Below are 27,885 nucleotides of genomic sequence, written 5' to 3'. Positions count from 1 at the left end.
TTTCCATCTATGCCTGTCTGAGGTGTGAATAACTTCATTTAAGTTCTATGAGGGTCTGTACACATAAGTACAGTTTTTGAACTTGTCTGCCAGTTTATGTGACATCTAAAGGCAGTTCTCATGCAAGAATCCAAAGATTTCCTCCAAAGATTTTCCTGCTTCCATATGAAGTGATGTTTAGGGCTTCTCTGTCAGCGTTTACCACAATTTTTTCCTTTTGGGGTCTAAATTGGAGTAAGGTGTCAAATTACTTTTTTTTTAATCCCTTGAGGCCAGAGCTAGAGAATCAAACCCCTTTTCTTCATATATCCACCAATGTATGTAAACTTCCCATGTATGTAAATGTTAGAGGAGCTGAGGTTACCCCATTTATTTTTGGAACTTTTTGCAAATCAGGATTTTAAAGCCCACCATATCTGATTCATGATGCCATAAATATCTCCTTCTATATACTATCTGAATTCTAATTTTTGACTTATGGTAATTATCTTTTTAGCATTGTACATAAATATCCTGCTAGAATTAAATTTTTATGCTTTTTCAGAGCAAACAAAAACTACTATGGTAATCACTTGAAGAAAGATTTTACTCATATGAGATTATCAAAAAAGCTAATATTGTGAAGCATCTAATATTACAAAAATATATGAAAATACACTGACTTAAATGTATAAAACCAAAAGTTTCTCGTGCTTATCCTTTGGTGTTCCAGAAAATGAATTTTTTTTCACTTGTTTCAGAGCAAGAGAGGGTCTCAGAATCCTGATAGCTCAGGTACATCATGAAACAATTCAGCCTAGGAAAAGCCTGTGTAGTCTGGGAGTGTATAGACTGAAGATTTATAACAGCTGATGGAAAGGAGTTCAAACATTGTGTGTCTGATACAACGTATTTCCATTAGGATACTGAGGTGTTCTAGGAAAGTGGAGGGGATTTTATGTTTCTTTAAGGTTCAAAGGCTGTAATATTTTGTAGTGAAGTACAGGCTTGTTATACATACCTATACTTCAGTTTTCTCTTAAAAGTGTTGATTTCTCTGGGGGTCTGTAACTGTTGCTTTGTGTCACAGGTAACTAGGATTATTTATTTATTTGAGTTACAATGAAGAATATATTTCAATAGTGATAGTATTATCAACTTCAGATTTATGGATAATGCAGTTTTTTACTTATCAAAATTCTTGTTGGGGTTAAACAAAATTTCCACAAAAATTCCACAACAGCTGTAGGATGTTTGAACTCATGCATGCACACACTTAGAGAGAGATACCATCCTCTCTTATTGGTAGGGGATAATATCTGTTGATAATGGAAATCCTAGGTGTTCAGATATTAATCTGGGAATGAGGTAAACTTGTCCAGTTTAACTGACTCTGCAATTAGGAGGTGGGAAAAGCTCAATTACGGACCTGCTCAAACATCTTCAGCATTTTGGTGCAAGAACTTTGAGGACTGGAGAATATGTTCTTGTGTGTTTAGCCATGATTCTTTGGTTTCCCACTGTGGGTTTTTTTGCCTGTTTCAGAATATCCAGAGCTTTTAGCAAACAATAATAAAAAAAAAAACAGGCTAGGCTCATTGGTTCTTTTACACAAGTACCTATATTTGGGGATATTTTTGCACATGCATATTTATGTGTAGAAATGTATTTTGATTTTTATTTCATGATAAATACTGTTATAGTTAGAGATACTGAACATTTCATCAAAACTAAGCAGCACCTGACTGCTGAGTAGCTCTCATTGTAGCTCACATAGTGGATTCCTGTCCACTTCAAACTATTGAAAGGAAAATATTTGTATTGTGAAAACTTGGCAGGCATAAATGCCTCAATTATGAAATCCTTGAACTGCACTTTCAAGTTAAAAAAAAACAAAGAAAACAAAAAACACAAACCACAAAAAGAATAAATAAAAAATAATTAATGCTTAGAGGTTTATTGAAATGAACAGAAGTAAGATTACCTGTCTTTAAAAAGTGTATGTTGTTAATGGGTGGGCAGGGCAAAGAGTAACTATGCCAGGAATAGTAAAAAGTAAGAGTCTGTCTCATGCCAAGAAATTCTTTCTTTCTCTTCCTTTTTCCTTTTTATCTTTGCAATTCTACGGGACACAGTTGTGGACATCAACTGAATGTCACTCAGCAGAATGACTTGATGCATTTGTCTTTGTGCCAGTCTACCTGTTGTATTTGGAAGCAGTCTCATTTTTCTAAAATTGTTTTGGGTAGAAAATGCTTCAGGGTTTTTTTGCCTTAATTTAAACAATAAAATGTAAATTAATTTCTATTTTTTAAAAAGGAAATATTTAAAAAATATAAAATTTGATTTTTATTGCTTACTACAGAACAGTGATTGGGAAGACACTTCCCCCATATAATGGATCTTGCATTTCAACTTAAATTTCTTTGCCATCCAGAGATACAGAAAACTTAGAGGAAAGCTTACTGTGTCCTTGCTCCATAACAGTCAAGGCATTTAAATGCCTGAACATTTAAAGCTCCTCTATGTCCTTATCACTTTGTGTCTGAGCACTTTGTATCGTACACAAGGTGCATGACATTATTACAAGAACAAATGTTACTGGGTGAACAGCCTGTGCTGAGAGAGCCTTTGTGGAGTGGACAGCCAAGAGCAGAAAGGACTAGCTTTGAACAAGAATGATTGTCACAAGAATTTTTGGCACAGCCCATGTGAAGCTGATACCTTGCAGTCCCTTGCTGCACTTTGAGCTTGTTACTCTGAAGTTTGAGTTTTCAGCCCACAGAGAGATTCTGTGTATGTTTCTGGTAGGGCTTATTGCTACCTGATGTTCTGCATTTGCTACATAAACAAGCTTTTTGTGTCATTTAGAAGACAAAATGCTGATGGAGTAAGACAAGTCTTCTAGCACGATCTTTACTGAGGTCTCGATGCCTCCCGCCTGCGGCCAGGAAAGCTCCCCCAGGAGGGACCAGGCTGCTCTCCCAGGCTTGGCAGGGAGATGCCTGCTCTGCTGGGCACTTCTTGCTCAGATTAGCATAGCCCAGCCTATATCACACACACACCCAGTAATACCTCATTTTGCCACTGGAACGAGGCCAAAAGCACGAGCATTACAGGGATATAAAGCGGGAAGTTACTGGAAAGAATCACAAACTAACTTGAGACTAGATCAAATTTTTGCAAACAGCAGAAAATATGATCTTTTTCTGTAGACAGTTCTTGCGTTTAATGTAGCTGTTTATATGATTGAAGCACTTAATAAGTGTTTTCATTGAGTGTAGTTACAGAACAGCTGCAGAAATTTTAAGTGCTTCTGTTCATCTTTTTTTCTTTGCAGTTTGGAACTGAAAAATCTCAGAAGAAAACTGGACACTGGCAGAGATCAGGGTGATTCCTCAACAGTGCACTCCTCTAACAGAGGCACTGCTTTTGTGGGGTAGGAATGATGACAGGGGCAAAAAGGAAGAGAAGTACAGTCTGGAGGAAGATCCAGGCTGTTCGCTTAGAAGATATCAAAGCCTGGTGTATGAGGAGGCTGCCTATCTTGACATGGGTGCCTGTCTACAACTGGAAGGAAAATTTGGTTCCTGATACTGTTTCTGGGATGATGCTAGCCATCCAACAGGTGACTCAAGGTACAGTTAACTCATTTCAAATTAATATTTTGTCTGGTCATATTGAATGTTGATTGAATCTAAATAAAAATACAAGGAAAAATATATACTCTTAACTAATTTTTAGAGTGGATGTGTAAATGTGGAAAGAATTCAGTTAATTTCTGTGTAACTTTACTATTTATCCTTTGACATTTTTTCAAACATTGAATATGGAAGGTGAGAGAGCAGTAACTCTCTTCACACAGGATATATATTATATACAATGTTTTATCATGTTTTATATATAATGTTAATGTTTTATTTATAATGTTTTATTATATTATATACAATGTTTTTAATACTATCTTTTTCTCCATTTTACATGGAAAACAAAATATAATTCAATGATAATTGCACTATAAAATAAGCTGTTGTGGAATAAACACGTGTGATACTAATACCTGTAAAATTCCAAAACACCACAGCAAGAGGTCACAACTTTCTGTGCCTAAAGAGTATTCCTGCCAGAGACATTATCCAAGGAGACGATCTGTGGTATCCATGGCTTGTGTGCTGATTTAATGCTGTATTGCCTTACCTACCACACCTCTTTTCAAGCAGCAATACAAAGCAGGGGTGGAGCTAGACTCCATTTTACAGCTAAAAAGAAAAAAAAGGCAGAAAAAAGGAAAAGCTTCCCAAACCCTGCACAATGACCTGCAGAAACTTTAAGTTCCAATCATCTTGCCTAGTAAAGTGATTGCTGTGAGGAAATAAATGCTTTTGTCAGTTTTTGATGTCTCTCTGATAGTGTCACCTTCGTATGATAATTTCTTATATTTGTCTCAGACAAATCACAGCTCCTTATCTCAGATGGACTTTAACTCCTTCCTTCATGTGAATGATATCTATTGTTTCCTAACAGTCTTCCATATGAAGTGTGCTTAACTATCATTCATGTTGTTAAACACTCCTTTAATTGAATTATGCTGCAACTTGAAACAACTGATTTCTATAAGTATTTGTGCTTTTAAAGTAATTAGGAACATCTGCATTGGCATGATTTAACTTTAGAAACCTTAATACTGTAACTCTGCAATGTATCTAATTTCACTGGTATGTGTGCATACAACAATTGTAATTAAAATGCTGCTAATAACAGTATGTTGAAATTCATCAAAAATGCTACCTTAAACATATTTCTGCAGTCCTGGGAGTTTTAGCCAGGATTTTAAAGTTTGTACCAAGAAGTTGTTTACTGTCACAGATAAATCTGTGAAGACAGAAAATACAGGTTTGTGTTTTTTGGTTTATTTATAAGTACTCTAGAAACAATTTTATCTTTATGCTGTTCAAAAATAAATACTTTGAAATTCCTGATCTGTTTTTTCTTTCTCTGCTTGCTACTTCTCAAGGTTTTGAAATGATTTTAGGGGATGAAATAGGAAAAGAGTTAGAGACAAAAGCATTTCATCATCTTTGTGGTGCTTTGATTTCAATGCAAATATAAGCTCTTTCCCTAGTGCTGTAAGCATTCCAGTTACCAGCACTATCCGAATATTTTCACAGGAAGACTTATGGATGAAAAGAAGTTCCATTTGTTACATAGCACAAAGCCAAAAAACCCCAAATTTTCGGAGGTCTTATTGTGACTATTTTCTTCCACCCACAAGATAAACCAAGAAATTTTGTAATGCAATGCAAGGCAGAAGTTCTAATAATAGTAGGAAAAAAAGGTAATTGGTGATAATTGATTTGTTGAGCATAGTGTCAACCTCAGCAACAGGTTTAGGCAAATCCTAGTATAAGGAAATAAACCTGAGTAATGGAAATATTTGGAAAAATGTACAGTTTTATTCATATGTAACAGTTTTCTGAGTGATGAAAACTGCAAACTCCGGGGTGGAGAGCAGTCCAGTAGCTTGAGAATAATTATAAAGGCCTTGCAAATGAGCTGTGTTTTTCACAATTTCCTTCTGTGGGATTTCTTACTCATCTGGTATTGAGCATATTCAGACTATTCAGGTTGGCAACTGCTCTGATCTCATGTAAGGTGTTTGTGTTCCCACTTCTAATCTGAATTTTAGATAAAATTGCTGATTTCCCTTTGCATTGTAAGGAAGAAAATATGAAAGTCACTGTCCTTACTGTGCTGTAGTGAAAGCAACAAAACTGGGCTGGGGAAAAGGAGACTGAGGGGTGTAACAAGATGGAAAGTGAAGGCATGGGATTACCATAATGTACTGCTGGGCATTTGTGATGAAAGAGTCATTGCTGAAACCAAGCAGTAGTTCTGAAAATGTTCCTGTAGTTGTTTCATTGTCTGCTAAAAATAATAAATAAATATTAATTCAGAAGTCCCAAAATTCAGGGATCTTTACCTTATGAGACCATACTTTTATTTTCTCTGTATGTGTCCCCTAGTTTTAGAGTATTTTATCTACTTCTACAGAATATGGAGAAGGAAATGTCAAATATAATTATGTTTCTAAAAATTTTATGAAAATATCACATAGGAAAAAAGACTCTACAAATTCTAACAAAAAAAAAAAAAGCCTTTTCAAATACACCAATTGGCACAAAGGTCCAGCTGGACTTGCACAGTCTCAGAGTGCAAAGTCAGCCAGCCACAAGTCAAAACTAGTAAAAGAAATCAGGCTTCATCTGTTCCAGCTATTTAATATTAGTTCCAAGTATAATTTAATAATGCTGACAAAGAATCCTTATTCTTACTTTGATACTTAAGGTTGAAAAAATAATCTTTAAATCTAAAATGAACATCATGATGCAGTCTTGAAGTTTGCTATACACTGTAATAGGAAGTTAAGAAATTTGAGCTTTTATATTGTGGTAATCACAACATAATTTGTATAATTTGTCTCAAAAACTTCTCAAAACTCTGTTATTGATAGACCAGAGCAATATGTCTCTAAATTAACAAATAAATCCCTAACTTTCTTGTTGGATTCATTGTCCTCTTCCCTTTCCCTTTAAAAATTTTAATACCACATCCACAGTCATTCTATGAAGAGTCTTTCCATTTAATTTTGTATCCCTCATCTTTGCAAACAAATTCAACTGCTAGATCCGTGTAGATGTCCCATAAGTGCCTAACCTTCTTTTTCCTTTCCAAATTGAAATCATGCTGATAAAACAAAGGGTCTGCTGTGCAGGTAAGTAGTTCTCAGCAAGTTGTTTCTGCGTTCTTCACTGGTCAATGAAGACTTAGTTGATGGGAGTTAATGAACATTAAGTTATTAGAGAGCATCCAAAGGAGGGTAAGGAGGATGATGAAGGGCCTTGAGGGGAAGCCAGATGAGGAGCAGCAGAGGTCACTTAGTTTGTTCAGCCTGGAGAAGAGGAGATGGAAGGGAAACCTCAACATGCTTTGAGAGGAGGTGGAAAGGCATGCACTGATCTATTCTCTTGGTGACCAGGGACAGGAGTTGAGGAAACTGAGTCAGGAGGGGTTTAGGGTGCATATCAGAAAAGGTTCTTTACCCAGAGGGTTGCTGGGCACAGGAAAAGGCTCCCCAGGGAACTGGTCACAGCACCAGCCGGGTCGAGTTCAAGAAGCATTTGGACAATGCTCTCAGCCACATGATGTGACTCTTGGGGTGTCCTGGGCAGGGCCAGGAGTTGGACTCAATGATCTTTATAGATCCCTTCCAAACTTAGTTTATTCTGTGATTTTGTGCTTGTGAGAGGTGGTGAATGACTGCATTTACATTACTATTTTTTCCTTTTTTTTCATTCTCTTATTTAGTTGTCGATCTTGACTGACAAGTTTTCTCACTTGTGCTTTTCTGATTCTCTCCTGCATCCTTTGAGGAGGAGTGAGTGGCTGGATGGGTACTTAACTGCTGGCTAGAATCAACCCATCACAGGGGTGATTCATCTGACTGAATCCAAGCATCTGCTTTGTTAAGGTTCATTAATTATATTAATAAGTTTCCTCTGAGTGTAACAGGGATGGGCTCAAGTGTAGACACTGATGAGGCAGACATCAAAGTTTAGGTGTCTTAACCATTATATCCATGTCATTGTGGGTAATAAATAGATAAAGATATCATGTTTAACAGTTCATGGTTAAAGGCAGATCTTACTGTTTTCTTTTCTCTAATTCATCCATTGACCTGTCACAATAGAATTATTTGCGGTTTTTTTGTGTGACTCATACCCATACCCATAAAAGAAGAATACTTTGATCAGCCTGGGTCTGAATTTTTCTTGGTTTTCTTACATGATAAAATTAAGATGCATTATGATACAGTCTTTCCATGTAGCTAAATCTCACTAAACTGTCATCATTTTTTTTTCTGTAGCCTCCTGAACATGTGCTATAGTCCCATCATAGCTCTTCAGAATGCACCTGCTTAGCTTATTTGCCCAGTGGTAACTTTTATTGCACCAAGCAAATTATTCATCTTTACTTTCATGGCCTTTCATAGGTGATCTTTCCTGATATTATTTATTCACTACCAAGCTCTTGATCCATCTACCAATAATCCACTTTGCTATTCTTCTTCATTCAGTCTTGTCTTTTCAAAAAAACAGCTTTTACTCAGGATTTAAATTTTGCAGCGTATATGTTTTGGTAGTCATTCCTCAGGTGTTTTTGCTATTTAGAATGTGGGCTTTGGGGGTTTTTTTTGCCTGTTTTGCTGTTTGTTTTTTTCCTGGGCAGAATTATGCACACTGCTTACAAAGACTGGCGTATAGAAACCATGTGCCATGACCCATCAGTAAGCTTCCCTGAATGTCCCTGAATGCAACAGAATTAAAACCAAGTTTATCTGAAAAAGTTTATAAAAGATACCCTCTGTCATGCAGATGAGTTAATTGCCAGGGGAATTACTACCCAAGTTAGTCAGCTTGAATATATACTTTATTTTTTGAATGTATATTTTAGTGTATGTAACTTATTTATCTTGTCTATACAGGTAGGGGACACAAATGTGTCCGAAGTATTTTGGTCATGAAATGCTGTGAAAATTAAGTGCTCTGCATAACACCTGAAGTTGTTTTACTCATTCTGGATGTAAATAACTAATGTAGGTACCTAACTTCAGACAATGTCAACCCTTCTCTCAGGCTTCTTCCAAGATCTCTCTTGAGGTTTTGATAATTATAAACCTCATCTTCAAGCTATTAATGACCAGACTGTCTCCTGCTTATGCAAACATATGACTTAAATTTTCTTTTTTTTGGTAATTTTCTGGGTGATGATAATACTTATACCTTGCACTTTTCTTTATAACAATTTAAAACTCTTTACACTTACCAATAATAGAAAAGTTTATGGGTAGGGAAATTAGACACACAAAAATGCTTTTGCTCAAAATAGAGAAAGTACTTGTACAATACTACACTGAGAGTTTATGGTGAAAAGAATTCAGGTTTCAGTAGTTTGCTACTGAAATGCATGTTTGACAGTGCAACTGAGTTAAACCCTTCAAAAAACCTCAAACCTACCAGTGCTTTTACAGCCTTTAAAAAATAAGTGCAAAATACAGTGTTTCATTTTGGTTATATCTGTTCATAGATGATGTTCTCAGTAGAAGAAAAGGCTAGGAGAAGGAGTAGAAAAACAGAGATTATATTTGGGAGAAAAATGGCTCAGGTTAATTAAAACATGAGAAGGTTTTTTCTTTATCAGGAAAGGCGTTCAAATTAAAAGACAGTTGCAGCACATAGTGAAATGAAAATAAAGTAACTTGAATCTGTTTAGATTTAAAATTGGGAGTAGTTCTAAAAATATTGTATTTAATTATTGGGTTCAGAAGATGGATCTCCTTATCACATAATCCCATTCATGGATGTGCTAAATTACAAACAATTGTGTTTGGCTGTCATAAGGGGGAGCAGACCACAAGAGAAGGTCTTCACAATTTTATGCTCCCTTTCAATTTTATGATCTCTGAGCTGCTGCTTTTTTTTTTTTTTTTTTCCCCAAAAAAATAAAAGTGAAGTTTGGAACTTCTGTATATATATGAAAAAGTTAAGACAAATGTGTGGGAGTTTCAAAATGAAAACACTGTCACTCTATTTCTGATTCAGTCTTTGCTTGCTAAGTTGTAGAATCATAAGCATTTTTCTGTTTCTTTTGAAATAAATATTTTTCTGAATATTATATTGCATGTACTCAGTAGCTGCCCGCTGGAAGTGTGAGGGTATAAGATTTGGACTTTCAAACTTGCCAGATAGCAATGATGTCAGTGTTTGTAGTTTTAAAAAAATATATTTTTTTGTAGGCAGCAATTACAGGGATATGCTTAATGTAGAATTTATATATAGTATTATACATTTGCTGCCTTTCCTGTGACCTATCATGAACAAGAAATTCTTTGGCTCAAGTGGATTTTGGTGGGCTGTTTTTTTGGAGGGTGGAGGGCCCTAGAGACATATTTCCTCTAAAAGTTAAATATGTAGATGGCATCTGATGAAATCAGTATTGTTGTTTCTGCCAACTTCTTTTCTTTTTCATTCTTCAAGCCCAATAATAACTCACTGAGTCTTGGTGTGGTTTGTATGTTTTAATTAAACTTCATTTAATCTGGAGCTGGATTTATTGCTGAACAACTAATTCCTTAACACTGGCTGGAGATCCTGGCATTAAAAAAAATTAACTATACTGCCTTCCTGCATTTCAGAACTGGTGCCCAGTGTTTTGGAAGGCATGATGCCAGGAACTTATATAATTTTTTTTCTTAGCTTTTCATGAAGGAACCCCAGCTGTGTCGTCTCAAGAGTGATAGTTGCCAGGGGTTTATTTCAGGTTCTGATCATAAATGTAGGCATAAATATACTCTAAGCTCACTAACTGGAGCTAATAATTTTATTAAGGGGTAAAGCTGCCTTGTAAATATACATCTGGCTTACAAATAACACGTGTAGATGAAATAGAATAGGCACATTTGGAAACAGAGCCAGAAAAACCTCCTACAGAATGCATTGGAGAATCCATGTAGTTCATGGTTTCTGGAAGAGTGTCCAGTTGAACTCTGTAAGAGTTCTCTCATGCAAAGAATAATGATGTAAGCAGAATATGAAATTTAACATGTTAGTGAGAAAATGTGGGACAATGTTTCACACTTTACAACTCTCCAGTGGAGCATCAAGGCACTTAGGCTGCTGTGCATGCAATATTTTCTTTCTAATGTCTATAAAAGTTCTTCCAAGTTACACATGTGCTAGTGCAGACCTGTCTAACAGACTGCTAGAAATGTGAATTCAGCTTCTGGATGACCTCTGGCTCTGCTGGGGCCTCCTGTCCAGGTGCACTCTGGTGTGCACTCACTGCGTGCCCAGGTGAGCTGCATGGGCCTTGGGGTGCCTGAGCACCATGGACAGAGACTGAGCAACCCAGGAAACATTGATCCTTGAAAGAAGAAACGACACCCTACATAATCTTCCAGATCAGAAAACTGTTAGTGTTCAGATCCTTGGCCACTGATTTGCCAAAATGGATGCCCTTTTCATGGATTTCAGCAAGTCCAGCTCTTCGGGATTAAGGCCTCAAATCACTCATGACAGGTTTTTGTTTCTCCACAGAATTGATGCTTCTCAGAAGATTACCTCATAGTTACCTGCTTGCCAGAAACTTCTGAAGGCTTCATTCTCTGTTTATTCTTACTGAAACACAGAGATTTTTACCTATAATCCACTGTCAAAATCCTTCTTTGTTTCTGGAGGTGGCCGAATTTTTCCGGTTTTACAGCTGACTAGTGGATAATAGGACTCCCCATGAAGCAGTTTATAAAATCTTTGTGGTGTTCAGATATGGTGTCAAATTTATCCTAAAGGGATCTTAACATTTCAGATTGTCTGTCAAGACTGATAGATTTTTTTGAGGAGCTCTATTAAAAGAAAAGAAAACACTAGGAATTTTTAAATGCTCTGTTTTGCATGTATCTATTGCATACAGAAGGGTCAAGCTGTCTTGAGCAGTGAAATCATAAGCTGGTCATGCCATCCCCTTACTTCTTGTACCATAATGCTTGCATATTTTCCTTTTGAACATTAAGATACAAATGTCAGTATCTGGGGATCTGTAAAGTGTCAGAATAACACAATGTTTTCTCAAATCCACCTTTGATGTGCTTGTCAGATGGTACACTGGGAGAGCTGCATTTCAGAATCTGTGAAATACTGCGAATTCAGGTACTATGGCTAACACAGCTGAGGTGCTAAACTCTCACCAGGCTGAAGGAGACTGCTGCATGGGCAGGAGCTGCACTGAAGGATCCTTCAAAAAGAGTGGGGTTGCCAAATCAACATTGTGTCTGAAAGATTTATGGTTCGTTTTTGAGGGCCTGTCCTTCCATTTTTTCTTTACATTCTTCATTTGCCTCAGGCTTTGAATGACAGAAGAACCAAGGAATGATTTTAAGCTCTTGGTACTTTGTCACTAAATAAGGGAGACAGAAGGTACGATCCACTCGTTCAGCCCCAGTAAATGTGCATTGAGAGAACTGACATTGAGCTGCCCAGTTTTTGGAAGTTAATGATTTCCAAAAGATCATTTTGTGTTAAGAGCTTTTATGATGCCATTGTTAAAGAACCCTCCAGAACGAGCAGGTTTGTGTAGGAAGACTTTTCTGAAATATAATGTTATTTTTTTTCCAATAGTGGAAAAAACTTTTCTTGTTTTTTCTTCAATAGAAGTTACCTATCCTGGAGTTAGAAATTAAATCCTGGGATGTGAGTCATTGGTTAGTTTGATTTGTTAGTTCTCCAGGAAGTATTGATAGGAGACTGATTAAACATGTGTCAGTTCTATATCCTCAGAAAATACCCTCCTTACTACATAATAGAGCTTTGTGAGAAGAAGGAGTAGAAATGGAGAAATTATATTTTTCTGAAGCATTAGAGAGTGCCCACAACTGAAGATAGCATTTTTGAGGGGGATAAGATGAATTAGTGACATTTAGGGTGCCATAAACCGGGGCTCTGACCGTCTTAGAATAGTCACACTTAAGAGTAAAAGGTCACAATTACAGAAAGTTATTTGAATACACACTCTATCAGAAAAACTTTTAAAATATATATAGCTTTTTACAGTAAATATTAAATTATACTCATGTTGATACTCCTCAAATTAATTATTGGCTTAATACTTTTCCTGCTTCTAATTTAATTTCTGGTTTGCACCTACTATTTCCAAAAGATGTGGTAGAGTTTTCCTCAGAACAGATGTACGTATCATGAGCATATTTCCAGATGCAGAGAACTGTTAACTAGTTGACTATACTCTGGTGATTCATAGTTCTTCTTATGGAAAATATTGTTTTATTGCTGTAGTTTTGGCACTAATCTAATTAGCAGAAACTTACAACTCAAACTGAGGCCTTTCTCCTGGGGCAGGAGATGGTCTTGTTTTTCTTTGTATCGAGTTTGTTATTTTGCAGTTGCTTGCATCGACACCAAGTGTTAAAGATCCCTTGCTTTTCAGCCTGGTGTGCCAGAGGACTGGAAAGCACCTGGTGCTAGTCACAGGTCATGGTTTTCAGTGAAAGTGTGTCCCACAATGTTATCTTATGATAAGGAGGTAGTTAAAACAAGCAATATTAATGTACTGTATCCAAACATACTGCTCAATATTTGTTTGCATTTCTTTTCATGGAATTTATATTGTAATATGAAAACCTTAATGTCACTGCCATGGGGGCTTCTCCATATTGCCATTGAAGATTATGGGAGATCCTTACTTTATGATCTATTTTCTTTAAGTATTACTCTATGGAATAAAAAAAAAAGAAAATAATGTTTCTTGTCTTTTGACGGGAAAGTTCTTGAGCAAACAGAATGCATTGCAGTGAAGTTTAATATGAAAATTAACGAAATAAGCTTAAATATACTACTGATTACACCTTGAAAAGTATTTGAATCTTTAAGGCATTTTATGCCTAATAAGAAAACCTGAAGTCTTTACTGATTCTATTTTATAATGCCCCTCTGCTCTTACATACTTCAGTAAGTGCAACACATGCTTCAGTAATGGGAGTAAAAACCTAACAAACAGAGCCAGGACTCAAATCAAAGGCTGGTAGTTTCAGCTCTGGCCTGATTGCCACAACCTTACCATGAAAAAGAATGACAAATTGCTTCTAGAAACTCAATACAAAATGTGAAAAATCCAGGCATGAAATGGAGAAAAACGAGGGCCAAATTTAAACTCAGATTATCTGCCTGTAAACAAGTGATATTTATCAGCATCAGATAATCTGGATTTATAACTATAACCAGGATCAACAGGCTCTTCCCTAAAACCTTCCAAAGTACATGTCTGGCTCAGCATTAAGTACTGAACCTTGTGTATTCCCTTATACTTGGCAAGTACACAGACAGGTCACTCCATTTCAATTATGTTGTTATAATTAAAATGAGACTGAAATTATACTGATTTTTCTGATTCCTTCACTTTTTGGAGTCAAATAATTAGGCTAGCATAATGCTTTGTTGCAAGTCTGGAATATGTGTGTGAGTAGTATTCAACTAGTAAATTAATTCCAAATTTTCTCTTTCTGTTTGGTTTTGTTCATATTCAAAATGGTTAAAATGTAAGAATTTTCCAGTGTTAAACAAGGTTTAAAATTCCTTTCTCCTATTCTCTATTTCCTCCCCCCCGCCCCGCCCATGCTCAATTTTATCTGGATTGGGTCACATAGTTCTCTCCTGTGCTGTTTTTATTCTCCTCAGGCACACCCTTCTGTGTTGCTCTTGGTTCAGAATCTTCTTTTACCTCTATTGATCATGTGAACATGGACATTACACTACAATTTCAAAGAGCTTTCTGGTTTATAATACTGCTGTGCTAAGAGAAAAATACAGAAGTGACTATCAGTAGATGCACTCATCATAAGGCTGAAGAGCAACCAAGTCAATTTCTGCTTAAAAGAAGTTTAAAACTAAACAGATTTAAAAATATCTCTTCCCCAAGTCATAACAGATAGTGATACTTTGCTGAGCACAATGTGGATGAAAATGATCCATGTAGGATTCACCTCAGCAAAATCTTCACTGTGAGGTTATTCTAAGAACAGAGGAACTGCTTCACTGAGAACCTGACACTTCTGACCTTTTTGTATTTTCTTGCCTCCCCCCCACCACCATGTGTGCTTTGTTACAGACTCAAATGAAAATGTGAGAAGGAGATTTTGAATATAAATGTTCAGAATTGCCTCTCAAAACCCATAAACAAAGACACTTTTTGGCACTCTCCATACTATCAAAGCCCCATAACACCAACATTTCAGGCAAAGAATGCTTTCTGGAGCAGTTAGGAAAGCTCAGTGAGAACAATGAATCCTACAGGTTTAGTTTTCTTCAAGGATTTCACATGGACACAGAAGGCAGCTCCATTGCACAGATCTGAATCTCCTCTCTCACAGACCACAGGTGCTCCTTCTCCCAGTGCACAAACCTCTGCCCTAGGCTGGTGAGCGCACTCAGGTTGAAGGTGGACTTGAGAGAGGCATCTTGTGTGTTACACAGCCAGTCCTTTCTTCCAGACTGCATCATGAGGCATTCACCAAAATTTATGGAGCAGCTGTGCAAGCCAGCTTCTCCTGCTCTTAGTTTCCAGAAGTAAGAGCTGTGACAAGGCCGTGGAGCCTGCTGATCTGGAGCAAGTCTGGGGAGTCCTCTGATGACTTGCAGGAAGCCAATGCAAGATAGCCACTTGCTATCTTAGGTATCTCAATTTGAAAAGCAACCAAATCTGCTGCTTTGCAGGAATGTTTCTGTTGAAAGATGAATTCCTGTCCACGACTTTCTAAGAAAAGGATGGATGTTGTCCTCTGTAGCTAAGCAATGAAGGTAATTAGTAAGTCTGTAAAGTTAAACCTGAACCAATTCTGCTCATTCTCCATCTCAACATGAAAGTCAAATACTTTCTGTTTCTGAACTGACAGCTTTACATGATGGAAGAAATGTTAATGTCTAAAGGCTTATAAACCCCTCTAAAGAAGATGAACTCTGGAATAGTTTTTTGTTTAAGAAATTAGAAGAAAGCAGACTGAAGGGGCTCCATCCAAACCAAAATTACAGGTTTTGGAATATTTGTAAAAAATAACCATCCCACTGCCTGGAGACCGCCTGGCAGTCTCAAACCCATGTTTGTGAGGGTGGGGGTGAAATATTGCTGCCTCCTCCTGTGAGGCCTGGCTATTAAAAGAGGCTTGGAACCACTAATGGAGACAACTTGGAAACATGGTGGGATATATGGATTTGGATGATGAAATGAAAAACCTTCCATAGTTATTTCTGATCCTTATTGTATAGTAGTTCACTTAGAATCTAGATTTTAATAAAGGAAGGTGAGTTTTTCCTGCTCTTAATAAAATTGTAGACATTTCCTCATAAAAATAAAAAACAACAAAGCAAACAGAACAGTTTTATCATCATACAGTGAAGTATTTTTTAATTTTAATTTTCTGTAGGGCTGGCCTTTGCTGTTCTGTCTTCAGTCCATCCAGTTTTTGGTTTGTATGGATCTTTTTTCCCTGTCATTATTTATGCCATATTTGGAATGGGACGTCACGTTGCAACAGGTAAGTGTCTGTCTGCTAAAGTAGTTTTCAGAGCTGGATACTGAAATTTATTCTTGTGTAAAGGTCAATGGAAGGAAAATTTTCTATGATTAAACAGAAATAAGATGGTTTTGTGCGTCTCTTTACAACTATTTTTTGTCAGTTTAAGTACTTTAAAGAGCCTCGTTAAGAATATACTGGAGTTACTCCTGCCATTATAATTTTATACTGCACTGACACTTCCTTTGTAAATGTAATTTACTAAGAGCTTTTGTATTTTGACTTTGCTTTAGAAATCTGCTTCAGGCTAAGAGTTTAACACAGGGCTCTGCCAACAAGATGTATGTAAATGGAAATGAAAAACATTGGACTGCCTCTTAAACCACAAAAAACACACATTACTTCTCACCTGTCTAAAACACAAATCCTGCATTTCTCAGGAAAAGAAAAACAAAAGTGACCTTCTGAGCCCATTACCTGCTATTGTATTAAAGCTAGAGACTCTCCCAGTAAGGACTCTTATCCTCTTGCAGAGCAGCTGGGCAGGCAGTGAAAGATGCTGCCCGGCCACTCTGCTGGCAGTTATGAGTTACTTGTTTACCCTCAGCAGAGCCTCACCAGCTCAAGAATTGAATGGCTTTGGGCTCCTAATAGGTTGATGAATGCTCTGTTTCTGAGCCCAAAGGACAAAAGATGGTTCTGGGTAGTCACACTCAAAATGAACTCTGCAGAGTCTGATTGCACAAGTGTATGCATGTTCTACTAAGAAGTTAGCAACACATTCTGAGCTCCCTTTTTGATCAAAAATATTCCGTTACATTATAAAAAATACAATTCTGAACAGCTATAAATTGTCTTAGAGAAGAAAAGAAAGTTGAAAGTCTGCTTTCCCTAGATGTACAGAGAATATTTGAGCCTTTTGACGTCCAAAAAGGATCTGTAGATGTGTTAGTATCATAATGTTGTAATGACTGTATTCAACTCATGTTAAAGCATTCCAAGAAAAGGTGGAAATTTAGAATCTGGAAAACAAATTTTTCTCTTGAATACAGATAGATTAAAACTATAGCCTATATTAAAAAGCTGTTTCAAAACAAAAAAAAATTAGAAGTGTATTGTCAGAAGTTTGTTGTTGTATGATTATTAGGAAGACAAGAATCCATCATATGTAGGAAAGATAAGGAAGCATCTGGGTGCCATAAATTCTAGTAATGAAAACAGTTGATAAAATAGGTAAGTATGCTGTTAAGTCTGATGTTTTATCCTTGGGAGGGAATAGTGTTCAGAGAATGCCTTGCTGAGTTCATGTCTGCAGATTTCTGCATGGTCCTTGGTGTGGAAACTCTTTCCATTCACAATTCTATTTCAAAATTTAATTTCAATGAAAAAAAAAAGGCAACAAAAGACTTCTCTTGCACATATGGAAATTTTTAAATTTGAGTGACATATATTGTTGATCTTTTCAGAGAGAAGGTCTCATGCACTTGTTCCCCCAGCCCCAGTTAAGGCATTGTGGTGTGTAGCTGAGTGTACAGGAGCCATGCTGCCTGCCTCAGCTGCTCCATAGTTCCTTATGGACTTTGGAGACAACTTCTTCACTTACCAGAATTTTCTGTAAGATCTGAGATGCTCTCCATATGTACACAGGCTGTAAAAGTGTTCTTTGTTAGTGAAGGCAGTCATGTTAGTATGAAATAGAAAATCAGAAATGGCCCTGTTCAGTTAACTGTTATTCACTTGAAATGCCTCTTCTTTGAAAAGGCTGATCTACCTTAAGAGATTTCTCACCTGAGCAACAAATACATACAGCTTGTGACTTTTGTTAACATAATTGATTTTGAACCATTCTCTGAGACAGTTTTATCTGCCATAAACAGCACATACACATCTTTGATTTAAGATAGAACTTCATGTAAGGTGTTTACAAATTTAATTTTATACAAACATCTTACAACAATAGAATGGCCAAGTTTGAAAGGAATCTTAAAGGTCTTCTAGTTCTAACCCCTCTGCCATGGTCAGGGACATCTTCCACTAGGTCAAGTTGCTCAGAGCCCCATCCAACCTGGCCTTGAACACTTCCAGGGATGGGGCAAAAAAAGCTATGTGTAATCAGACCCTGTTGGAGAGGAGTTAATGTGACTGCTGTAAAGGAAAATCCTACCTCACTACCATCTAGACTACTGCATGAATGTCAACAAGCGCATGGAGAAAGGATATACTTTGAATATAAGATATCAGAATGGTCAAACAGCTACTGATAAGGCTCCACACCAAAGGTTACTAAAGAAACTAAGTTGTCCTTGTGATAGAAGAAAAGTCCTTTTATTAATTATTAGCAGGTTGAAAGATATGGAGCAAAAGGCTGGACCTCATGATCACTTTTCAGGGTGGTGGAATCCCTGGTGGGTTCCTGAGGAATTCATGCTGTGAGGTTTACTCTGTGAAGGCCAAGGTGAGGGCAGGACTGTGTACACCAGGTCCTGCAGCAGTAGAAAAAAAGTGAGTTCAGAGAGAAATTGTTTTAGAAGACTTTTAAAGTATCGATTAAAGAAAACAGTACAGCAGATGCTGAACTTCTGAAACCTGCTCTCAGACAACACTGAAAAAGGAGAAATTACAGGCAGGTTCAGACAACCTTTGATAAATTCATGAATTCTAGTCCACAAACAAAATTTAAAAAAGCCAGCTAAGGAAGTACTTCACTAACCCAACAGCTATGGATGATGGCAATAAGAGCAATGGCCCACAGAAAATGGCCAGGCTTGTGTGCATTCCCCAGGTGACACCTCTGACTATCACAGCTGGAGGCAGAGTACTGGGCAAGATGGGCCATTGGTCTGACATAGCAAGATATTCCTGTGCTCTAATAACTCTGCATGTTTGTGTCTTTTAATGTTGAATTGTCACCCTCATTTATCTTTGTGTCATTAAATACACTTTATCTCTTTCAGCAAATAAATGTTTTTCTCACAATTTGCCTCCATTTATTAGAGTGCTAGGTACTATTTAATGGGCTAGGTACTATATATATAGTGTGAATTAATTGCCCTAGACATTTGAATAGTGAACACTTGGGATTCTCAGAGAAATAGCTGCTTGATCACATCCAGGGTGAGTTAAAAGCATTTCTGATAACTTGAAATCATTTTAAATTGTTGTATTTGAATGTCTTTTGTAAACCTGTCTTAATAAATGTTCTTAAAAAAGGATTTTCATTTAATTTGCCTGTATAAATGGTATTTTATGGGAAGAAATGTGTGTTACATAGAAAAAAATATCTTAAAATTGTTCTTATGATGACAGGAATGTAAAAAATGGCGCTTTTACTTATAATGGCCATTTTGAAAAAGAGACCATGAGTGATGAGTACAGACAGATATACAATTATTCGTGACTAATGTGTGGCTTTTTTTACAGGAACTTTTGCTTTAACTTCCTTAATATCTGCCAATGCAGTTGAGCGTCTTGTTCCTTCAGTCAGAACTAATTTCACAGCAAACAATAATTCAGGAATTTTGGGTTTGTCAGAATTTGAAATGCAGAGGATTGGAGTTGCAGCAGCAGTTTCATTTCTAGGTGGAATCATTCAGGTTGGTGGTGATCCCATTTTCTGTATGCTAATGATGTACTGCCTTTGTTACAGCTATGACATTTATAATAGTTTTTATACTTCTCTGAGGAAAACTAATGAAAACATCTACTTCAATGGGCACAAATGATGAAATTAATGCACTTTAAGAATTTGCTAATCCTTTGTTGAGATGTAGTAATTATCTGTATACATTCTCTCAGTATTTTACAATATGAAGCAAAATCACCTTCAGTCAGCTTTACCATAATACTCCCTTGGAGTTGGTGTCTCTTTTCCTTCTTCAGAAACAAACATGAATCAGCTCCTGGTAAGCACTGACATATTCCTGTGGCTTTCAGTTGCCCTTGGCTTGAAAAGCAATACTATACAATATCCAGTAATTAAAAACAGTAGGGAAAGTTTTAAATTCTCTTTAGAGTTCACACACCCATCATTAAAGTGAAATAGTAAAACAGATGTCTTCAAATGATTCTCCAAAGTTTATTTAAATGATCAGAGGTCTTTTAAATTTCTTCTTTTTTCCTATTCTGGCTAAAGGAGCCAAGTTTCTTCATCCATTGCCAGTTGCTTAGGTTTTCAATGAAGGCTTCCCTCTTTCCTTGTAAATATTAAAAGAGAAGTAATGTTCCAGCATGTGACATTGCAACTCCTCCTAGGTAGCTGGGCTCCTGAAACAAACCCTGACCCCTCCACCTGGTGCTTTGGATCCCTCTCCCATGCAGAGGATGAGCAAAGGGGCCCAGAATGGGATCTTCAGTAGCCTACGTGCTTGGCAGGAACTGGGGCGTGTACTCATGTTAGTCAGTAGGAAATATCAAGAAGCATTGTTATTTCTGGTGTGTTCTTATAATTCTTTTATTGGTTTATGATGAGAATTCTTTTATTGGATCATGACTTTGGAGCATGAGGGACAGCCTACAGACAGCACAGACAGCAGAGCTGATGCAGATTGTGCCTGGCTGTGCCTGCACGTGCTGTCCCAATGTGCAGCCCAGCACTGCATCTAACGCAGGGTGTGTGCAACAGCAGAGCATGAATGGAGCTCTTCATGCAGGAGTCCTGTGCCCACAGCTTTGAAAGCTCCTGCATCATCCCCAGAGAGGCCAAAGTGCCTTGTGTGGGAAGCTGGTGCCTGCATTCATTTGATGTAACTTCAAAATCCAATGCAGAAATTGTTTTGCTTGGTGGCTGCAGTATCACGTTAGGTGTGTGAGTCCTCTAGACCTCTTACACTCCTTCATCCTGAAAAGTTCTGCTTTTTCATATGCCTTCCACTGCATCAGCTGATTTATCTCAGCCTATGTCCTCTTTAATCCTGACTGGAATGAGAAGAACTGGTAAATCCTCTCTGCATCTTCAGATGCAGGGAACTGTGCCATGTGCATGGGCTCCTCTCCCAGGTCAATAATGTCACTTGCATTAGAATTATATAACACAGCTGGTGCTTGTCATGCTGCCACCCATCCTTTGTGTGAGTTTAATGGTTGGAGGCCAGAGTAACACTTATAAACACTTATTTCCTAAAGAAGTGCCTTGAAGATACTAATACTGCAATATGCAGGTGAAAGTCCTGATCAAGGCTGAGATCAAACTTTGGCATCTTCCCAGGTGCTGTTAAGTGTGGGAATCTATGTCTCTAATGAAGATTCCAGTCTCCCAACTAAGAGTTGCTGCAAACCCCAGATAAGGTGACAGGGTACATGTTGCTCTTAATGGGTAGCTGAATCAGTCACCTTCTTCTATTTATCAGATTAGATTAGAAATTACCTAGTAGCCTGAAATTAATGTGTGTTCTGGGACAAGATGAATAGTACAATGCATTTTGGGGCAACAGCTCTTCATTGAAGACATCCTGCAATACAAAAAGAAGTTGGATTTTATGTGTAGTTGATATCTGGGATGGTGCTGCTTTGGGAAGGGAGCAGACCTGGGTTATGTTATCTACTATAAAACTTTATTTTTCTGAGAAATAGTCAAAATGCAGTTCTCTAATCAGCCACTAATTGCATAAAAACAACAGATGCTTTGACTTATGCCTACCTTGGGCATCTTCCAGACAAAGGATGAAAAGTCCTTGCCAAAACAGCTGTTTCCTTCTTGAAAAGAGTAGGTAAAGAGCTGTACACCCTTGGCCTAAAAAGCAATTTGATGCTATTTTTCCAGTAGCATGGCTAAGTAATCCAATCAGAAAATAATGTTAAAATAAGAGAGAAAACATAAAAAATAGTGAGTAATGGAGGGAAGGTGGGGGAAGGGGGAGCAGTTTTTGAGATGAACTGCTGTTGGCTAGCTTGTGTTTATTGCAGACCACAACTGTGCATTTGCGTGTGAGGCAAACTCTGAGCAGGCTCTGTGAATTTCAGCACCATCTAGACATAAATTAGCACTATTTTCTTATCATAAGACAAGGATAGGTAGAGATTTTCACAATTCAAATTAGGGCTTAGCTGCTTAAGTTTTTCTCAAAGTAATAAATTTCAGAGTCCTGAACTACTTCTGAAATCTAATGTTTAAGGAAGTGCTCATAAAAGAGAAAGAATACTTAATTATATTAAGAGGCATTCTGATGAAGTTAAAATAGGATTAAAATAGAAAATAAGTAAACATAAAATAAAAACTTCAATTACCAAACCCATTCAATATAATGCATGCATTATTTCATTTTAAAAAGCAGAATGGAAGGCATATGAATTTTTTAATGTTTGTGTAGCTGCTACTCTATAAAAATAAACAGGGCATAGAAAACAAATCAAACTAATAGAAATCTTCATTGATATCAAATACCTTGGAGGCATTGATGGGGAGAGAAAATGATGGAACATAGCAGCCATATATGGGGTAATTTTGTAATTAAAATTGGATGCTGCCTTTATAACATTAAAAAAATCCTCAAAAGTGCTTTTGGGTAAGATTTTTTTTCCCTATTAATATATGTGCAAGAATGCTTGCATAAATATATGTGTCTCTAAAATAATCTCAGCATACTAAAATGAAATTCAAGATTAAGATTTCCTGAATAAATAGAGGAAAGCTCCTTGCAGATAAAACTGAGGAAAAAATATCCTAGGAAAAAAACCCCTGAATTCTCTTAAGACCACAGTGTTATAGACTTCAGTTGGGCTATTCTTCTCTAGAGGAGAAACAGCTGCTTATTGCATTCCAGTCTTGTAACATTTTTATTGGCAAGTTTTTAATCTACAGTATTTTAAAAACTAACATGTAATTAGTTGCTGATATACAGCGTTGGATATAAAAATATTTCTGGTTTTCAGGAGAACAAATTTACACAGTCTATTATCAATTTGGTTAATAAAAAACGAGCACATTTGAATAAGAAGGGCATTTTTGTAAGGCAATATTCTTGTCCAAATCTCTATTACCCTGTGAGAAAAATGATGCTGCAATATTCTGTCACCGATAGCTCTGCATGAGGTAAAAACACGAGTCTATTATACAGTGATAATCAGGGAAAAAGTTCATTTTCCTTTTACAATGGAAATACCTTATTGCAGGCTCTTATTCTGCATTTTGAAAATTACAAGTTTTCAAAAGGGAGTTCTGTTTCTCACAGTTATGGTAGAACATACTACCATATGTGTTAGTACAGAAAGACCATAGAAAAGACTTTTTCAGGTCCTGGAATGAGGAAAGTTCACTGTGCACACCATCAGAAACTACCAGACACTCTCAGGACACCCAGAATGAACATAGGAGCTGCAACTCAAAGAACCAAAAGCTAGTGGTCTACCAGTCAGATGTCTATTGAAACAGGCCATGGAGATTTTAAATTGGTAACTCAGCTGAGTTGAACTGTGTCCGACTGTTGTCTCCAGAGGGTCCATAGAAGTCTTCACTTTTGCAAACTTAGATTTTAAGATTATCAATAAAACGTACTAAATGAGAGGCTCGCAGCCTGTGCTCCAAGAGATGCTCCCAGTTCCGGCCTCATCCACCCAGCCCATGCAGCAAATGATCAGGAAGGGCCCCACCATTTGCCTGCTGTGACACTGGAAAGCCCCTTCCAGAACAGAGGAGTTCTGAGTGGTTTAAAATTCACTCTCCAAAGCTGAATCTGTGCAGCAGGCAACACCATGTCAGTCTTCCAGTTTCTGGGAAGTTGGAAGACAGAAAGTTCGACATTAGTGATTTCCAAAGAGCTGTTAAGTGATAAAAATTTTTACTGGCCATGGAGTTAAATTGACTACATGTTGAATGGAATTTTAATAATAATAATAACAGACTGAGCATGTTGTCATGGGAAGAAAGTATTGAAAGTGGACAAGAACCAAAGGTTCTGGATAATGAACATAGAGGGCTTTGCTTTTTGCAATTGCTCATTTTTCTTCTCCTGGCTAAATTCCCATTATCTTCTACTTGTCAGAGTAAAATTATGGAGCAGTAAAGACAGCTGCAAAAAAGGTTCCCTTTGCATTGTCTTTCTTCCATTTTGAAATTTACTTATTTTTTCCATTTTTTTTGGGAATCACACCTTTCCCTACTTCTGTCTAATCACTTCATTGCATACCTTTTTTCTGTGATCTTTTCTCCTTTACTGTGCATTAACTCAAGGCTGCTTTCCCTCACTTTATCTTATATTGCTTTTTCTTTTCTCTGAAAGGTCTTTATTTTATTTACATGAATTTATTCAAGAATTTATACCTGGTGAAAGCAAAATTCATCTCAAGACAGTTACTTCTTAAGGGACCTTTTTACAAAATATTATGTACTGGAAGTGCCACACAAATAATCAATAGCCAAGTGCCTTTCAAACCACTTTTATATTGAGCATATTCTTTCCCTGAAATATGCTTTTATCCTCTAGGAACTAAGTTCTTAAAAATTAAAAATTCTGGATGCAATTCTAAAATAAGTGAAACTTTGTTTTCTTTTACAGGTTAAGAAAATCTCAGCATTATTATAAATAATAAAAGGAAAAAATATTTGCTTTTTTTTGTTGTTGTTGTTGTTCCAGCACTTTAGTGGCACTTTTCTCTGTAGTTTGTTTGCATCAGGAACAAAAATAAATCATAAAATATACCAGAAAATAAAGTGGAAGACCTGCAAATATGAGCATCAGAACCAATAGCCAAAATAAAGCAGATTTTTAGACATTTCTTTAAGAATATTGAACTTTCTACACTTTGGTCAGTGTTGCTGGGTGAAAGATTTTATGACATAATGCAATGTAATGTAATTGAGTGCTGTCAGCTTAGCTAAGTTTCAAATGGTGTTTATTCAAAATGCAGAGGCAGCCAAGCTTAAATGGCTCTTGCCCAGCATGGAGGGTTAATTGTAGAGTCAATCTGGGCCTGTGTAAATGCTAATAATAATTTTATCTGTCAGGAAAATTCACATGCAGATAGATTTGGGAGGCTTGTTTCAAAACCTTTTCCTCCTCACGATCCAAGCAGTTTCTGTCCATTACTCATGTTGCAGGGACAACATGAGGTACCCATATCAGTTTTTGCTAAAAATTACACCCTCCACCCAGAACATTTCTTGTTCTGGTTGCTGCATTTTTAGATCCTCTCCATGGAAGTTGTATGGGTGCACATCATATTTATTTCTCTGTCATGCAAATAAAGAGTAGGATGTTCATGCTCATGAAGTACTGCCTTTGTCTCTGGAAGTCCTGAGCTGCCTTCTGCAGGAAGGAGAGGGCACCAAGTGTTGCTTGTTCAGTTGAGTGGCTACAGAAATTGTCTAACTGAAACCACACCCATGCTTTGCATGTATTTTTCATAGCCCATGATTCCATGCAATCAATAAAAACTGTGTTTGAAATGTGTTCTTTTAGTTAGTACCTGTGAAGCATCCTCTTAAAATGCTGAAGATTAAACAAAAAAAAAGTAAAATACCAAAATGTAGACCTGAGAGTGATGCTGAAATTTCTAACCTCAGCAATCCTTTTGCTGTAACTCACAATAATAACTTTCTCTGAAATGCTAATAGTAACTAATACTTCTCTGTGATATTATGTAATATACAGAATTGTCTCTGTGGTTTTGATTCCATGGCTAAATAAACATCCAATTTCCTGGAAACGAAGCTATTACACAGTTAGAAATTTCACATTCAGACAATAGAAACCAATTTTAGAAAACAAACAAAAATTCCCAAGGGAAGGGAGAATTGAATTCTTATTGAACTTTGCTACTGTGAAAAATGTTTTAAATATAGTAGTAGACACACTGTTAGAACAAACAGCTAAACAAAATATCTGAAATTAGTAATTATCAGTTTTAGGCCTGACTAACTAAATTACTACTCACTGAGGGTACACAGTAATTATCATTATTGGAGTCCAATCTTGAATGGCAATCAATGTTCCAATTGCTCATAGTAAAGAGCAATTTACATGCTATTAGTGGGAAGTAGAAGAAAAATCTCAGATTTAATCTCTCAAATGGAAGAGGATATTGCTCACTAGAGGTTTTGTGGTTAATTAAAAGCCACTTATTTTGATGGTTTTGTTTCTTTTGTGGTACTGTGCCCAAAGTTCTCTGCATACAGGTGAGCTTTATGGTGAGAACATGAATGGTGTTCAGGCATAAAGAAAGATAACATCTGAAAATAACAGTTTTAGCTTCAGAAAAAAAAAAAATACCCTAAAAAAACCAACCCCCAAAAAAGCAAGGGAGACTATGATATATTCCAAAATGATGATGTTTAGTATGGTAAACACAAAATGAACCTCTTAGAAGGTATTGTAACAAACAACTCTGTGCCAAGAGCATGTAACTTTTCAGGAAGAAGAGCAGCAAATGCAAAAGACCTCAGAAGTCAGAAACGGCAAAACTCATTGTGAAGGGAGATAATATCTATGTAACTTAATGTGGATCAGAAAAGCACAAAGTGTTGTGTAAACCACAGTAGCAGCTGTAGTCATGTAGCAACTTTGTGCAAAGAATGAAGAGTTATCAAATCTCATACTTTGGAGAGAAAGAATGTTCCAAGCACAGGATAAGGGGAGAAAAGAGTTGAACACAACAATACCTACAATAGTTGCCAATCCTGCTGTAGTTTAAATTTCTGGATTAGGGATCTCACCACAAGAGTCTCTATAGCATCTCATAAATTTAGTATCTGTTGAAATTACTAATTTTGAGAATCCTGATAATGACATTTTGGCAATCAGTAAGCTGGACCAAGATATGGCTCTTGGCCCATTTAGGCTGCATAGCAGTGGAACAGGAATAAGTCCCAGAACCAGCCTCAATTTTTGAGTTGCTATACTTGTTGCAGTGTTGAGTTGATATTTTTATAGTGTTTATTGTGCTTACATATTTGAGCAGGAGACAATATTTAGAGTTTCTCTGAGTCTGCTTTTGCTACTAAACTAGTATTAGAGTCTGGTAAACTAGTGAGTAAAATAGTGCAGGTAAACCCACAGAACTTCAGTGGGTTCCATTTTCAGATAGATTTATCTTCCAAAGGACTTTTGCTTTGTATCTTTAGCTCATTTATCTTATAACTTATTAAAAGGACTCTGACTCATTGTCCTATCACCAAGAAGCTGCTGATCCTCCTGCCTTTGCTTTTTAGGTAGTGATGTTCATGCTGCAGTTGGGCAGTGCCACTTTCTTGTTAACAGAACCTGTCATAAGTGCCATGACAACAGGAGCAGCTACACACGTCGTGACTTCACAAGTGAAGTATCTGCTGGGAATGAAAATGCCATATATATCGGGACCACTGGCATTTTTTCATGTGAGTTCAGTTAAAGAGATGAGATTTACTTCATTAGATAAAATTTTATTATATGCACTATTTGTCTGTGTAAGAGTATGGAATTTGTTATGCACATGTGTGAATGAACAGATGAATCTTCATCTTGCTTTAACTGTTTGTAAGACAAGATTTGGAAAACCTGATAGAGAACTAGCAGGGATGGATACAGTAATTAATTTAAAATATGTTTCTTAGGGTATCCATAATCCCTTTTATTATCCTGAGCCATACAGGGAGGGTAATCTCTCTCTGGGTCAGCATGTGGAAGGAATATAAATTTAAATATATTTTCTTTATATGCTACTGAATGAAATCTGACCATCATTGTGGTGAAAGGAAAACGACCCATGATTTGTGCATCTCCTATGCGAAAATTGCTCTAGATATGTTATTTATTATTTTATTACATGATACTATGCCATAAACACAGCAAGTGGACAGCTTGAAG

At 36.8% G+C, this 27,885-nt stretch overlaps 1 protein-coding gene across 1 annotated transcript in view; it reads left to right on the top strand.

Annotated features, from left to right (window-relative positions):
• Positions 1-3,113: 3,113 nt before the first annotated feature.
• The window catches only part of SLC26A7 (solute carrier family 26 member 7), a 70,288-nt gene continuing 45,516 nt past the window's right edge, over positions 3,114-27,885 (top strand). Inside the window, exons 1-4 of the mRNA XM_014265019.3 lie at positions 3,114-3,617; positions 16,022-16,132; positions 19,532-19,704; positions 27,252-27,416. Coding sequence (XP_014120494.2) covers positions 3,425-3,617; positions 16,022-16,132; positions 19,532-19,704; positions 27,252-27,416 — 642 coding nt within the window. The 5' untranslated portion in view covers positions 3,114-3,424. The remainder of the gene's footprint in view (positions 3,618-16,021; positions 16,133-19,531; positions 19,705-27,251; positions 27,417-27,885) is intronic.

The sequence above is a fragment of the Zonotrichia albicollis genome, chromosome 1 (genome assembly GCF_047830755.1).
Source record: "Zonotrichia albicollis isolate bZonAlb1 chromosome 1, bZonAlb1.hap1, whole genome shotgun sequence".
NCBI classification, from domain to species: domain Eukaryota; kingdom Metazoa; phylum Chordata; class Aves; order Passeriformes; family Passerellidae; genus Zonotrichia; species Zonotrichia albicollis.
This window is presented reverse-complemented; position numbering and strand designations above follow the sequence as displayed.